General features: G+C 53.4%; 1 protein-coding gene across 1 annotated transcript; it reads left to right on the top strand.

Moving 5' to 3' along the window:
* The first annotated feature begins 9,822 nt into the window (after nucleotides 1–9,822).
* On the top strand, nucleotides 9,823–14,880 carry LOC107543801 (ETS variant transcription factor 3 like). The gene is given in 7 exon segments (XM_016221413.2): nucleotides 9,823–9,883; nucleotides 9,960–10,197; nucleotides 10,453–10,642; nucleotides 10,995–11,115; nucleotides 14,404–14,622; nucleotides 14,625–14,801; nucleotides 14,804–14,880. Coding segments are annotated over 7 exon segments (1,083 nt in total).
* Nucleotides 14,881–15,938: the final 1,058 nt, after the last annotated feature.

The raw sequence follows: 15,938 nt of genomic DNA, 5'->3' as shown, positions 1-15,938 counted from the left end.
GGAGTCTACAGACTAAGGAAGGAGGGAATCCCCCAACCCAACCCCCAGCAACTAGGTGATCCCTAGTCTGAGGGAGGAGAGTTTCCTCAGGGACCCAACAGCTCCTGGCTTCCTGAAGCCCCCAGTCTGAGGGAAGAGACAAAACCCATCTGAGAAATAGACAAGAAGAGCCACACAACAGATAAAAGGACAAGGCCCGAAGGAGAGTGAACACAGCAGGATCCTGGGCAAGATTCAGTTCCCCAACGGTCTTCCAGAGCTCAGCCCAGGGCCCAGCTGTTCACTTTGGCCTCCTTGTGTCCAGGCCTAGAAGTGTGACCTGTCCTGGTTTGTCTGGGACTGTCCCAGTTTCAGTACTGAGAGTCTTGTGTCTGGGGAAATTGCTCGGTCCCAGGGACGGTGGACACCCTACCTGGAAAGTAGGACACTGCCTGAGGCCCAGTTCAAGGGGCTAGATTGGGGCAGGGCTTGGGTGCAAAAATACTAGGAGGCCAGCAGCACTTTCCCACATGTACAGGAGACAAAGACAGGCACAATCCCCACCCCCAACCCCACACAAAGAGACACATACACAGAGACACCTACAGTCTCCAAAACAGAGCACAGCCCACACACCCAGGAGCAGACACCCACAAGAACACAGAGGCACAGGCATCCCAGGGTCACAGACCCAGGTTCCCGGAAGCAGGTGTGTGTGGACACGGATAGACACACGCAGTATACTAGCAACACACGCTGGAAACACAAACACCTACGCACAGAAACACAGTCACAAAGGCAGACTCCGCAGAGAGACATCCACTCATTTCACAAATCCTCAGACACACACAGACTCACACCTGCTAACGGAGACAGACAGACACACATTCTGACACCCACACAGACCCAGGCACACAAAGAGGCCTTCACCTGCACCCACGGGTAAGCTGATCAGCAAATCCAGAGCTTTTCCCTGTTCTGTCCTGGAAATACCCCCAGGGTTTGAGAGGTGAGCCCATCTCCTGAGAGGAGACGGTGGCCCAAGTGGAAGGCTTCAGACCACAGGCATGGGGTCCCTACCCCATCCCCATGCCAGAGCTGAGGACAGTTCCGAAAGCAGCCTTCCTGGAGAGGGGGTCAGATGTGGGAAGCCCTCGGTCCCTCTCTTGAGGTTGGCCGGCGGGGGTGGAGAAGTGTGAGTGGAATGGGTTTATTACTGGGAGTCTGTTGCCTCAATTGGTATCGATCCCTGCATGTCACCTTCCATTGCCACTAATGGGACATGAAGAGTCTCTACCAACACCGCAGCCACCGGCCACACACACACACACACACACACACACACACACACACAGCCCCCCCCCAACCCTCGCGTCTGATGCTGGATGCTGTGTTCGGGGCTGCCTCCCTTGCCCCCTGCTCACCTCCTTCCCCTGGTTCTCTCCTCTCCCTCTTCTTTCCCTTAAGGCTGATCTTCTGGTCCTTCCAAAAGCATACCTGGCACTTCCTTTCCTTTCTCCCTTTCTGGCCCCCTGGGGCCTTATCCCCCTATTTGGGAGTGTCCCTGTCCCCTCTCCTCTCTTCCCTTCTTCTCCCATCCCTGAATCAAGTCCTGCTTGATGGCCCTCTGATGGGGATGCACTGGGCCCCACCCTGTCTTGGAGGGTGGCTGGAGGATTCCTGGAATAAGCCAAAGAGGGAATGACCCCTCTTTCGCCAACAGCTGGCAAGGAGTGTTTATGAAGGGATATTCTCTTTCTGCCACAATTGGACTGGCCTGGCAGCCCCCCTCCACTGCCCCAGAAACAAGCCAAGTCCCCTGCCCCTTCAATCCTCTGGCTGCCATGACCCCAGGCCAGTCCTGGCAGAAGAGCAAGGAGGCCAAGGAAGAGGAGACTTCTTGTCCTCCTTCCCCACCTCTCAGGGAAGAGATGACACCACCTCCTCATCTCCACCCTGCCTGGCAATCCCCGATCCTGTGCAGCCTCCAGAGAAGCCCTCCCCAGGCTCTCACCCCATCCCTGTGTCTTTGATCCTGCCTATTTTTATGTCAGACGGTCACAAAGGCACAGTGACACCTGAGAGAACCCATTCAGGGTGGTGAGGTCTTGATACAAAATATGGATCCTGCTGGCTACTTAAACACTGAGTAAGTCACTAACTAGGAAAGGAAAATTCTACTTGAGGCTCAGATAGAGCATCCCTTGCTTTGCTGCTGTGAAGGCCCTCAGTGTGCCTGAGTCTGTGCATTAAGCCCTGGGGGCTGCAGGAGGGCTGAGAGGGGCTCCCAGCCCCCACCTGGCCTCCTCTCAGCCCTGACAGGCGTGTCCCAGAGCCAGCTCTTAGCCCCAGAGGAGTAAGGGATGCCTCTCGCCGCCTCCTGCTGACTCCTGACTCCAGACAGGGATGGGATCTCCACCCAGCTCACTTGCCCCCTATTAATGTACCACTTTGTCTGGGGAGTTTAGGAGGCTGGTCAGTCCAGGTACAGTTACTGGATATGAAGTTGGGGGTTTTGAAGGCAGTTTAAAATGTGTTGAGGCTGCATGTTGCAAGTTGGGTCCTGAACTGTGTTGTTTTTTTTGGTTAAGCCTCACTTGAGGATATTTTTTCCATTGCTTTTCAGAGAGAGTAGAAGGAAGGGAGGGAGGGGGAGAGAGAGAGAAACATCGATGTGAGAGAGACACACCAGCTGGCTGCCTCCCATGTGCACCCAACTGGGAGCTGGGAGTGAACCAGCACCCCAGGTACATGCCCTTGACTGGGAATCAGACCTGCGACCCTTCACTGCTCTGGTGACGCTGTAACCACTGAGCCACGCCGGCCAGGGTAGTCCTGAACTCTTCAGAGGGGGAAATGGGATGGGGAGGAGGTGAGTGAGGGGTAGGACCAGCTCTCCAGGTGAGGAAATACCAATGACTCCTAAAAAAAATACCCAGACACTGGATCTTGGCACTAGTCTCCTTCGCTGCAGCCCTCTGTCCTCTGTGGACAGCAAGTTTGCCTCATCCTTGCTCATATCCAACTCCTTGGGACAGTGTTTTGGGCCACCTCTCCCTTTGTAGCCCTTTTCCTGTGCCCTCAGTGGGCTCGGAGGCCTAACCTGCTGCCTCCCCCTAACCCGGACCCTCTCTTCCTGGCCCGCAGCTCCTGTCTCTTCCATCACTCAGCCTCTCTCACTTCCATTATGTTAGCTTCGGTTGATTTAACCAGAAAACAACTCCCAGAATTTAATTCCATGGCCCTGTATTCCCATCTCGATCAGCTCAGGGCTGGGAGAGGTTGTGTAATGATGGGGGAGGAGGAGAGGGAAACTTGGCCTCCCAGAGTCAGGGAGGAAAAAAAGAAAGAAAATCATATTGATTCCCCAGTGTCAACCATCAATCTTTTCCTCCCCTCTAGGGATTAGGGAGATTGGACACAGGCCCACTCACCCAGCTCCAGGGTTGCTTGGTCCCCAGGACTATAAAGACAGAGGCTCTAGTCTTCGACACCCACTTGCCTCCAGTGTCCCCTGAGAAGCCTCTCCTGAAGTCAGTTACCTAAATCCTTCATCCCCGCCCTGGTGTATTTAGGAATCCTGTCCCTTATCTTGTTCCTACTCTGTCCTTAGCAGGGTATCTGATGGCCCCGCAGTTACTTTCTCCTGTCTGGTATAATGCCTTGTTCAGGAGTTCTTCTTGCTGTCTAACTTCGAGTCATACTGATAAAGAAAAGGAAAAATCATTTTCTAGACCTCTAAAAGGAAAGAGACATACGAGTGCTTAAAAAGCGTTAGAAAGAAGGTGATTGGTAAACTATTCGTATCATTTTAATACTGGACACTGAGAAGAAAAGTTACACATTGTGAAGGTTTAGCAGCGGAATGTGAGCACAGGTGGGACCTGGGACTCAGAGGGGAAAACGGGGAGTGAGGTGGTGCTAAGCGTCAGAGGTTGCAAAGGGGGCTCTTTTCCAGGCCTAGATTCTTTCCATGTCCACAGAAAGTTCCTTGGGAGAAAAGCTGCCTTATAGTGGGAATGGCAGACCACTAGGAGGGCTTCCCGGCAGGCCAGCGTCCCTTTCCCAGGCCTGAGGAAGGGGCAGCCCTCTCGCCAGTCTCTCTGTTGTGGCTGTTTTAGGAGCTGTCTGCCCCAGAGGTAGGTGCTGGATGCAAGGAACCCAGGGAGAGATGCTGCCTCCCACCCCACCCCCACAGAGGTGGCGGGGGGCTCATGGCTGTGGTGCCACTGGCCCCCGAAGGGTTAATTCTATTGTCTGAAAACCACATCGGCTCCCCTGGGAGCTTGGAGATCCCGCTCTCATTTTAAGTAACCCTAACTCAGCGTGTGATGAGCGAGGGGCTGCTGGGCAAGGAGTGAGACTGAAGGAGCCGCTAGACAGAGCATGGCCCAGATAGACTGCTGCACTGAGGTAAGGGACTCTGGTGGCAGGTCTGCAGCTGGGACTGGCAGGACTGGCCAGGACTGGCTGGAGGGACTGCCCTCCTCTGCCTCCACCCCCACCCCAGCTATAGTGCCATTGGAAAGGGGAGAAGTAAGGAGACACAGTCACTGGGTGGAGAGAAGAACCCAAGGGCCACGCTGAAGCCACCTGAAGGGGTCAGGTGTGGGACAGCCGCAGAGCCAGGTGTTAGGCAGTGAAGGAAGAGAGAGGTGGGCACCTCATAAAGACAGCAAGTCCAGGATGGCAGCAGGCTCTTCCTGGGAGGGGCACAGCTGGAGCCAGATGTTGGCTCGCTGCAGCAGACTCCTGGGACTAACGACGCTGAGTGGGGCTCTTGGGGCCCTGTTGGGTACAGACAGGGAGCCCTGCATCTCAGCGAGCTCACTGGGGCCATCCGTGTGGCCAAGGGTGAAGGGCAGTGGGTGAAACTAGCACTGAGGGCATGGGCATCACAGCACTGGGATGGGAGGGGTAGGGGATGGGCAGGGGCATCCCAGGGTGGGGAGAGTTAAGGTTGTGCTCCCGTCTGAAGGATAGGGGGTGAGAGGACTCTGCCCACCCTCCTCTCCTTTCTGGGACTCCTGGAATCCTTCCCAAAGTACTAGGACCAAGAAGCCTGGAGTCTGAGAGGTTGGGTGCCCTGTATCAGGGGAACCCCTGTGACCATGGGGACAGACGTAAGCTGTGTGAAGCTGGAGAGGCATGGAAGTGATGCTCTTATGGTTGAAAAGCCCCCCCCCCCCTCCCAAGGGATAAGAGAAAGGCTGTGGAAGAGTATGTAGCCCCTGCCACTCCACCTTCAAGCCCCTTCCTGGCCCTGCTCAAGGGTAGTAGAGCCCAGTGGGGAGAGGGACCAGGACACGTGGATGGAGCTTGGGTTGGACTTGGGGCTTAGTGGGAGTTGAAGTTAGGCTTGTGTTAAGATTGGGGTTGAGGTGGAGGCTGGAAGTAGATGCAGGACTGAGGGTTGGGGATTGAGGCATCAGAGGCCCCCAGGGCTACTGCATTCCTGGTCCCATTACTCAGCCCCACGCAGGCCTGCCAGCTCACCCCAGTTTAACATTTAGCTAGGAGCTTTCACTTCCTCTGGCTGGCCTGGCTCCTCAGCCACCTCATCGCTTGCTGCTTACTGCTTGCTGGAGGGGATTTCTTGTCTCTGGGTTAGGGGGACAAAGGGAAGGATAGGGGGTATCCAGACAGGGGGATCCCCTGGGGCACAGCTGATGGGAATGAGCTGAAAGGAGCCAACTGAGGTTGCCACTGAGGGAGGGGCAAGGAGTGCTGGAGGGTGTTGGGAAGAAAAGAGTGTGGAGCCGGGAGGTGCGCTGCTGTAAGAGCCAGGCTGGGAAGCTGGGGGCCTGGCTTCAGTTTCCAGCTCTGAAGCACCAGAAAGAGACAGGGGGGCTGGAGAAAGAAAGAGAGAGGCAAGGGAACAAAGTAACAATGAGAGACAGTCACAGAGACAGCAAGACAGAGAGAGCCTGTGACATGATTTGTAGACACAAGAAGTAAAGATAGAAATGGAGAGACCAATGGAAACTGAGACAGAAAAGGAGGGAGAAAAGAAAGTGAATGGCGGTGGGAGGGAACTGGAACAAAGGAAGAGGCAGGCCAGAGAAGAGAGGAGACAGCAATGAAAGAGGAAATGAGTGGAAGACTGAAAGGTCAAAGGAAGCAGAAACAGTCACCTGGAGGGGCCAGAGAGAGGGGTGGGTGTGGAGCTGACACTCCATTTCCCACACCCCTAACCTCTGGATCCCTGAGATGGTGTGTACTTTCCCCATGACTTTCAACTACCCTTAGTGACTGGTCTGGGCATGAGGCACGGGAGTGCCTGGGTTTGGATTTCTACTCCACTGACTTGCACAGACCTTTTAAATCCCACAGCCCCAAGGGACGGCAAACACTGTCCTTGGAGGTGTCTGCACTGAGCAAGGGTGGGAGGAGGGGGTGGGAAGAGACCTGAGACCCAACTGCAGGAGCAGAGTGAGGGGGAGCCTCAGAGGGGACACAGGCAGAGGAGGAGGAAGGAGGGGGGCTGGAGTGCCGCAGGACCCTGGGGTGGGGGTGGGGGGAGTGGCAGGGAGGGAGGGGCCTCGCCCAGGTGTGGGGGTGGGGGCTGGAAGGGCTGAGCTGCAGGAGGGACATGCAGTAGGATTCCCAGCCACAGAGCATCACTCAGGAGTCCGTTCTGCCCTAGGCAAGGGCTCTCTGGGTGTGGGGGCTGTGAAAGAAGGAGGAACAAGATGCCCTGGGGTCTCTGTGAAGAGAGGACATCCACCCCTGCACCTCCCTCTGAATTCCCCAAGTGAAAAAGGGATTGGATCTGCCCTTCCGGGGGGAGGGGGGGGCGCCCCAGCCTGTCTTGCTCTCCTGCCTAACTAAGCAGCTTTAGCTAATAGCATTAAGGGAGGTCTCAGGACTAACCGCTCTCCACTTGGGGCTGAGATCAAGGGAAGGAACCAGAGGCTTCTGATCAGATTCAGGATTTGGTAGAGGGTGGGGATGGCAGTGTGCTCGGTGCTCCCCCCAGCCTCCATCCCTGTGTTAACACTGCCGCCCATCTGATCCCCCCACTGGCGTATCTTCACCGCACCTGTGCCCACAGTCCCATTCCCACAACTCTGTTTCTGTGATTCATTCTCTCTGACTTGCTCTTTCTTGCTGACTCTCTTCTCTGCCTCTTTCCTCCACCTTTGCGTTTAGAAACAGTCCCGCTTTCCCACCGAATCCATCAAGCAGTCTCTAGACTTGGTTGGGTCCAGTCAAGCAGATAGATCATGCAGCTCCTCAGAAGGCCCCACAACAAATGACTTTGGATGCAAGTTTCTACTTTGCAGAGATGCAGCGTTGGTCTTGAACTCTTGACTTTTTTTCCCCTCTGGGTGTGTTCCTGTCTTCTCACCCTTTCTGCATTCCAGGCTCTGCCCATCTGACTGCCCTCTGGCTTTCTGGGTCCTCCGCTGATCATTTTTCTGGCAAAGAGCCCACTTCTTAGGTTTATACTGAGTGCCTCCTTCGGAGCCCATGGCCTCCTGCCAGCCTCCTGTCTCTGCTCCCAAGTTTCATCCTCAACTTTTCTGCCCCGATTGACTGATTACAGCTGGGAGCCTAGAGTCAGACAGACCTGTTTCCATCCGGCTCCACCACTTGCCAGGGAATCTTATGCAAGTCTCTTAATCGGCTGAGCCTCCACTTCCTAGGCTTGCAAAACAAATAATAATACCCACCTCAAAGGGTTATTGTGAAGACTCAGGGAAGAAACATGACCAAAAAAATGTCAAGCCCAATGCTGGGTGCACCATAGGGACCCAATTCATATCAACTAAACTCTTAAAAAGGTAAAATCTGCTTTGGACATTTCCTTTGGCTCCAAGTCCTAGTTTGAGGCATACTCCCTCTTGTTATCATCGTTATCTTTCTTGCTTCTATTAAACAATGACCTAAAACCTACATGTGTTGTAATGTGCACTTGTGTTGGCCAAGGGAATTTATCATATTGTTAGTGATCAGAATGATGGTGATGACAGTCATAATCGCCTGCTGCTAGAACCCTTCGAGAAACACAAAATGCTTATGAGCGGCCACTCTGATGATGCAAGATTAGGTTAGGATCCTTTTTGATTTCTAGTTCTCAATCCTCTTAGGACTGTAGGGGCTATGCAGAGCCTCACAGAGCTGCCCCAAGCTTTGCACAGCATGAGAGGGAGGGAGCTGGGAGATGGGGGAGTGGGACTACCTCCCTCCTTCAGCCTTGGGAGCATCACCAGGAGTGTGGGTTAAAATGAAACACAGGGAATTAAGGTTAAACACCAAGAGTAATTCTTGGGCAAGAAGGCAGAACTAAAACCTGCTCCTCTCTGAGGGCCCCCAAAGTTGGTCAGCTCAAAGTCTCCAGCAAAAAAGGGAGGGCCTGAGGGGAGACATATGACAAGACTTGCCAGTAGTGAGGATTCCCACAGCTAGAACTGGCAAGCTCCTCAGAGACTTAAGATTATAGGAGGGACTGGCACACGCCATCAGGCCAGGGAGTGGCTGTGGCATTCAGATATTCAGGAAACCCAGAGGCTTAACCCACTTTGGTTCTGTATTTTGGGGGTTTTTCTCTGGGGCACAGAAGATAGGATGTTTGTAGGCCACCTACATGGCCATATACTGTAAATCTTGATTTCAGGTCTTGCTTCCCACTTTTTCCCTTGAAACTATATGACCTTAGAGAAGTTACGCCATCATTTTGAGCTCTATCCTGTCTGATACTTTGTGTGAGGCTCAGGACATGTCAGTTCCTCAGCTCAGTGCAGGAAATGTCGAGAAAAGGACAGGGCAGGAAATGAGGGTGGGAGAGGAGTGGGGACTCTTCTTTAAAGGGAGGAAACGAAGGAGAGAAGAGGGTTCCAGAATGTCAGCTGTCATTTTACAGACAGAGGGATGTGAGGAAACCTATTCACTCAGATTCAGAGTGGCATTGACCTAATCATTGCCCTAATTTCCAGAGATGTCTTCTGCTCAGGCCAGACGGGGGACCCCAGAAGCAAACCCCCCCCATGAGCTGTTATTCTTTCAGTTGACTTGCCTGGAGCCAAGCATTCCCTGGGAAAGGGAGAGCAAGAGACCCTATGATCTCTTGGTGTGGGGAAAGCAGGGCCTGCGAGTGCAAGGCCCTGGGCTAGAATGGCTCTAGGGAGCCAGCAGTGAACAGACAGCTGGGCTTCCTGACTTCATGGAGCTAACACTCAGAGGGAGAAGACAGGGGTTAAACTCATAGAGACACCATTGATAAATTCAGTACCATTCATTGACTGTATCAACAATCATTTCTTGAACACTTATGACGTGCCAGACATTCTGTTAGGCTCTCGAGACTCAGTAAAAAAACACAAAAATCCTGCACTTCTCAAATGTAAAATTGCTCTAAGTACAATGACTGTTATGGGTTCTCTGTATCTGCCACCTCCTCCTCTCAAGATTTAGAAAGAGCCAATGATTAATTACATTTTGTCTTATCTTAGGAAAAACTCCAATCCTGTTAAGCCCCAAGAAGAGATCTCCTTCTCTGTCTAAATCCCCCAGCAGGGGGCAGGATACAGGACCCTTTGCATTCCTTTCTATCTATATAAGTGACTCAGCATCCTGGGTCAGCTCCTGGCCAGTGAGGAGGTCCCCAGTGGAGGCAGGACCCTGCGGGAGTGTGGAGGAGCTTCCTGCCTCAGACCCTGCTCCCCTGCCTCAGTCTCCCTTTTCTCTCCTTGTCTCTTCCTTCTTATCTCCTTCCTTCTTTGCCTCCCTCCTCCTGCCTGCTTTCACCTCCCTCTCCCTTGCCTTCTTCTTTCCCTTCCTCCTAAGTGGTGGCCATTTCCTCCCAAGGCCCAGACACAGCCCTCACTCCCGGACTGGAACATGCACTGCAGCTGCTCAGCAGAGGGCATCCCCACACTTGCTGGCAACTCCTGGATCTCAGGTGAGCCTCTGCCAGGTGTCCCACCGAGGCTCCAGTGGTGGCACTGGAGGCATTCACACTCCCCTCTCTGCCCCAGGCTTGGCCTGCCCTGATTGGGCCTACAAAGCTGAGTCGTCCCCGGGCTCCCGACAGATCCAGCTGTGGCACTTCATCCTGGAGTTGCTGCAAAAGGAAGAGTTCCGCCATGTCATCGCCTGGCAGCAGGGAGAGTACGGGGAGTTTGTCATCAAGGATCCAGACGAGGTGGCCCGCCTCTGGGGCCGCAGGAAGTGCAAACCACAGATGAACTATGACAAGCTGAGCCGGGCCCTCAGGTGAGAGGAGGCAGCCCAAGTGGCCAGACAGGGCAGAGTTCAAAGACAAGGGCTGTGGTTTCTGGCACCCAGTCTGATTCCTGCCCTTTCAAGGCTTGGAAAATGGCCTTGAGTGTGGTCAGATGCCCCCTGGTTCTCCAGGGACAGCTGGGGGTTGCTTAGCCTTGCTGGCCTGGGAGGGGGACATGGCTGGGTCTCAGACTGCATTCCCTGCCCACCGGGCCAACTCTCCATTCTCATTCTTGGGATCTCCAGATATTACTACCATAAGAAGATCCTGCACAAAACCAAAGGCAAAAGGTTCACTTACAAGTTCAACTTCAGCAAGCTTGTCATAGTCAACTATCCTCGGTGGGAGGTACGGACAGTGCCAACCCCCAACTTGCTGCTGGGGGTCCCTGCCTTGTTTCAGCCAACCCTGGTGCCCATGGGCGTGCAGAGTAAGGTAAGCAGGAAGGCAGCCCCTATCCCCTGGGCTCCAACAGACCCCATCTCTCTGCCCATCAGGCCCCAGCCCTCCTCTTGGACCTCAGGGGCCTATCAGCTTCCAATGTCCTTTTTCCCTGTATCCTAGTCCCTGGGATAAGATACTCTAAAATATTCCTATGCTGTGGATCACAGGGAACGGAGTGGGGGTCTCAGGTGAGGGTCCAGGGCATGTGGGCAGGGGTGATTTAACAACCATTATGAGAACATTTCATTGTTTTAACAACTTGTTAAGCAGTATGTCCTGGGGAGTGCATGCCAGGGAGAGCCCATTCCACCCACCCCCACCCCCGCTGCTCCTCACCCCGCAGCTCCTACACAGCATGCTGCTCACCCACTGGGCCATGGACGAGAAGCTGGCTGGGCAGTGCACCCCCCGAGGCCCACCAGAGGCCTCTGAGGATAAGAAGAGGAGCAGCAGCGGTGTCTCTCGTGAGTGCTTGGGAAGGGAAAGGACCCAGGGAATCTTAACCAGATAAGGGGAGCACCCTCCTGAATGAACACATGGGTGAGGGAGCATGAGACAAGCCTCGCAGGACATTTGGTCCACCCCCACCCATCTACCTAACCCCATGTGCCATGACCAGCTGGGTTGCTAAGGCAAGAAGGATTATTGGCAATACAGCCACGACATTATTATTGGACCAATAAAACATGACAGTATTTTTTATGCATTAATCTGTAGACCAAAAGTAAGAAATAAACACCCTGGGCCCTTTAAACCCAGGGACATTTTCTAAGAGTAAACGTTTTGGACAAAACCAAATGTCAAGGACCTTTTGTCATGACCATATGTCTCTGTGGATGTTTTTGACAGGACCAAATATCTGTTCATTGAGACAAGGGGTAACATAAGTCATTTATTCGTTCAACAAACATTTCTTGAGCAGCAGCTATTTATTAGGTATGGGGATTCGGAGATGAAAGATGGCCCTCAAGATGCTCAGAGACTAGTGGGGAGAAGAGATGGGAGTACAGCCAGTGACAGGTCTGAGATTTGGGGAAGCACAAGGTGCTACAGGAAGGCAGAGGAGCTGGGCCTTCCCAGAGGAGGTGAAGCAGGTGGAGGAAGATGCCCAGGCACAGAATAGCCTTTGTAAAGCAAAAAACTGTGAGTGCATGTAGCAAATCTGAAGAACTGCTCGTAGCTTGCCATGATCAGAGAGTGACTTATGTGATGGTGGGGACAAGAAGGAGGGTGACAGATGAGGCTAGCAAGGCAAACAGATGACTTGGGTTAATGTAGAGTTTGGGCTAGAGTAGGCATAGGACTGGTATTAGGGGGCTTTTGAAGATCATGTAGGCTGAAGATGACAGGACCAGTACCAAGGCAAGGACCATGGGGTGGAGCAGGGGCCCCACTGGAGAAAGGCTGGAAAGATAAAGTTCGCTCACTCATTCATTCACTTACCTATTTCTTCTTTCAACAGATATTTAATGACCTCCTGTTTAATATGCCAGGCACTGTCCTAGGGCTGAGAGCACCAACCTGAGTGAGCAGGACTGCTTTTATAGAGCTTGTAGGCAAGAGGGAGTTTGTAGACACCCAGTTAATAACTTGACAAATACCTATGTAATTATAACTGTGCTAACTGCTACAGAGAAGTTCAGGGTGCAGAGAGCATCTGGGAAGACTTCCTTGGCAAAGTGACATTTGAACTGAGACCCAAAATGTAAATAGGTTTCAGCTTAGTTTGGAAGGAGGGAGGAGAGCGTGGCAGGCAGAGAAAACGGTGCATGCACAGATCCTAGGACAGGAAAAAAGGAACTGGGAGAAGGCAAACGTGGCGGCATCTAGTGGCCTGAGGGGGAGAAGGTAGAAATGTTGCAGAGGCCAGCACTTACAGGGCTGCAAGGCAGGAAGGGACAAAACCAGATTTTCTGTGGAAAAGGTCACAAAGACACAGCCTCTTATGCGGACGCCCATGACCCACCCCTCTGTTCCTTGGCAATTTCTTGGACTAAGAATTCTTGGCCTTAGCCCCACCCCAGAGCAGCTGGGGACCCAGAGGTCCCCCCTCTCAGGGAATGCAGGGCGCCTGGCTCTGGGCCCCCGTGAGTGCAGCTGAGGCTGTGGGCGTGGGCGGCCCCGGGCCTGCCGGGGCCCATCCTGCAGCCTGGAGCGAAACAGCACCTGAACAGCTCTCCCTGTCCCTCCGCCCCCAGCCGCCCCTTCCCAGCTCTGGGAATGCCTTGGGCACAGAGCTTCCCTCTCTGGGAAACTTTGAGGAGGGAAAAAACTGTTCCCTGGCTTGGAGTGGGCTATTTTGCACCTCCCTGCCCCAGGTACGCACACACACCCTGCCTGTGCTTGGGCCCTGAGGGATGCTAAGCGGGTTTAGGTCATCAGAAGACTAGTCGCAGCCACATGCCTTACTTCTGGATGGTGATTCCAGAAGGCTGTGCCAGCCCCTCACCTCTACCTTCCTGAGAGCACTTGATGCCAACTGCTTCTGGGCAAAAGAGTGGCAGGACTATTGAGCCAGAGGCAGCAGGTGCAAGATTGGTTCTAGGAAGGGGTGGGAGAGCAGTGCTATCTCCTCCAGGTGCCTACTCAGCTGTGGATCTCCGAGGGGAGACAGCTCCGACCTCAGGGGTCATGGGACACAACCTTCCTGGTGGAAAACAGCAGTTTCTCCTTATGTAAGGACCCAAGGAAAAGGCCAGTGGCCCAGGAGAGGGTCCTCTGGCAGAGGTCTCCATGCTTTTCCTCATGAAGGATCGTTTTTTTACTATTTTCCTCTTATGTAGATCCAACTTCAGAAATATTGTTTCTATCAAGTAAATCGGGCATATCATCTCTTGTCATAACTAATTTGTTTTTCCAGTTTTTATCAACAATAGCCCCACCAAGGTGATCACATTGGGTTGATAGTTGCTCTTCTAGTTAAATGATGTGGTCTTGCTAAGAAAAATATGGAACTGGTGTTAGGTGTTTGAAATATAGAAAGTGATGTGAAGTTCTATATAGCCATCCCCGGAGACCCCAGGCTGAGAGCCCCTATGTAGGATCCTGGGGAGAGAGGGAAGGTTTGGAAGGAATAGAAGGAAGGGAGGCTTCTTGGCAGAAGAGAGTTATGGGCCAGAGCCGGCTGGAGAAGAGGAAGACGGGCTCAGTCCATGTGCACTGGGACCCTTGGCTCTGTGGGACCCTTTTTACAAATGATATCGCTTATTCTTAGCTAGGAGAGGACTTTTTATGGATGAAGAAACAGGCCTGAGAATTTAAATGACAAGCCCAGGGCCATGCAACCAGTCCTTTGCCCAGCTAGAACTGGAGCCCTCTGCTACAGGGACAGTGAAGAGTGGATTCGCTGGGTGTATGGCAAAGAATATCTCCATTCATTCATTCAACACATATTTATTGAGCCCTTAATATGTACCAGGCTCGGCTGAATCCAGAGGAAAATGAAACAGACTGTTCCTGCCTCTAGAGAGCTGTAATCAACAAACGGCTACCTGATTCTAACCGAGCAAAGGGCCCTGGAGGAGAGGTGCTGGGGGTCATGAGGCGCAACCAGGGCTCTTGCGCAGACTGAGGTGGTCACAGGAGGCTCCCCCAAGGAAGTGACATTTATGATGAGACCAGAAGCAAAGGAAAAGGGAAGGCACACGGGATAGGGGAATAAGTTTTCAGCAAGAGGAAAAAGAAATGGGAAATAGGAAACGTTGGGGGGGCCCTCCCCGGGCCCTCCCTTGACCCTTTCTCTCTTCCTCTAGGACTTGGCTCTGCCTCCACTCCCTGCCTGTTCAGCCCTTGCTGCCATTCGGGGAGCCTCCCAGAAGAGCTGCCCAGTTTTGCCTCCCTCACACCTTCCTTCCTACCCTCTCTCTCCTCCGCCTGTACCCACCTCTCAGGGCCCTTCTTGCCCCCTCTCCTCCCAGAGCAGCAGTTTCCAGGGTCCTCCAAACCAGACACCCTGCTCCCAGGGCCACGTGCCCCCCAGCAACCTGGCATTTTCCAGGGCTTCCCCTGTTGGCTGGGCTGGGACAAGGGGCTGGTGAGAGGCTCCGCCTGGTGTCCCTTAGGCCAGAAGGGCTGGAGGTAAAGCCCCAGCCCCTGATGGGGGCAAAGAGGTGCCTGAATCCCTGGGAGGGCTTCTCCTCAGAGAGGCATAGACCCAAACCGGGGAGGAAAGTCCCATGTCCCCTAATTTGGTTAATTTTGAAGCAGTGTGGTGCTTGGACCCTCCTTAACTAAGGAGGAAGATGTGAAGTGGGGGCCCCCAAACTCCATCTCTGCTCTTGTCCACCTCCCTGCTGGCTTTGCACCTTCCCTGGGTGGAAATGAGTTTAAATTGAAGGAGGATATGAATGGATGGAGTTGGACCCAAGGTGCTGGGGACATTGCAGGGAAGGAGCATATGTGGAGATGGGAAACACTGAGGTGAGGTGCCCCCTCCCATCCCACTAAATTGCTAATCAGAGTAAGGAGATTCTTAATCTCAACTTCTTTTGAGAGAGGTGAGAACAAGGTTTCCATCATTTGAAGCGTCCCATACCTACCCACATGAGGGGGAAATCCAAGGGCTAATTTGGGAAGGGGGTCAGGAGTTGATTTGTTCCCTGAACCTCAGGGCAACTCCTTTCTTCTCTGGGGCCCATGTCCCTTGCCCAGTCTCCCTCCTTCCCCTCCATGTCCTTGTTTTCCATCCCTCTGATCTCTGGGACCTCGGGATGTGCATGTAGGCCCGTTCTTCTCTATCCGTTTCCCCAAGACCCAAGCGAGTGGGGTAGGGAGGGACTCTGTAATACTCTACCGCAGGCCATGAATAAAATGCCCTTGGCAAACTGCCCTCTTGGCTCACATTTCTGCTGCCCTCTGATCTGGTGTGGCCCTAAACGCCATTCAAGATTACAGGTGGGAAGAGGTGAGGGGGCTTGGGATGAGGGCTTCAGTCCTGGAGCAGAAGTGAAAATGAAGCCAACCCGTCTCCTCCCTCCTGCTGTCATCATGCCCCAGAGAGAAAGGCCAAAAGAAGCCACTCTGGCCATGCAGAAAACCAGCCTCAAGGAAAGAACAACACAGCAGAGCAGGGCTTCTTTACAGAATGACCCTCAGATCCCTGCTGTGGATCTCTAAGCAGAGCTCTAAGAGGTTGGGGGTGAAGGAAGGTGTTGGTGGGGTCCCTCTTGCTCTGAGCCCCAGGTCCTAAGAGGGACAGGTGTGGGAGGGGGGAATTAAAGCATTGGGTGGCTGGGGAAAGGGAGACACATGAGAGAGGGCCTTTTGCTTAACCAAGGAAATACCAAGG

This window comes from Miniopterus natalensis, chromosome 19, assembly GCF_054644295.1.
Source record: "Miniopterus natalensis isolate mMinNat1 chromosome 19, mMinNat1.hap1, whole genome shotgun sequence".
NCBI classification, from domain to species: domain Eukaryota; kingdom Metazoa; phylum Chordata; class Mammalia; order Chiroptera; family Miniopteridae; genus Miniopterus; species Miniopterus natalensis.
This window is presented reverse-complemented; position numbering and strand designations above follow the sequence as displayed.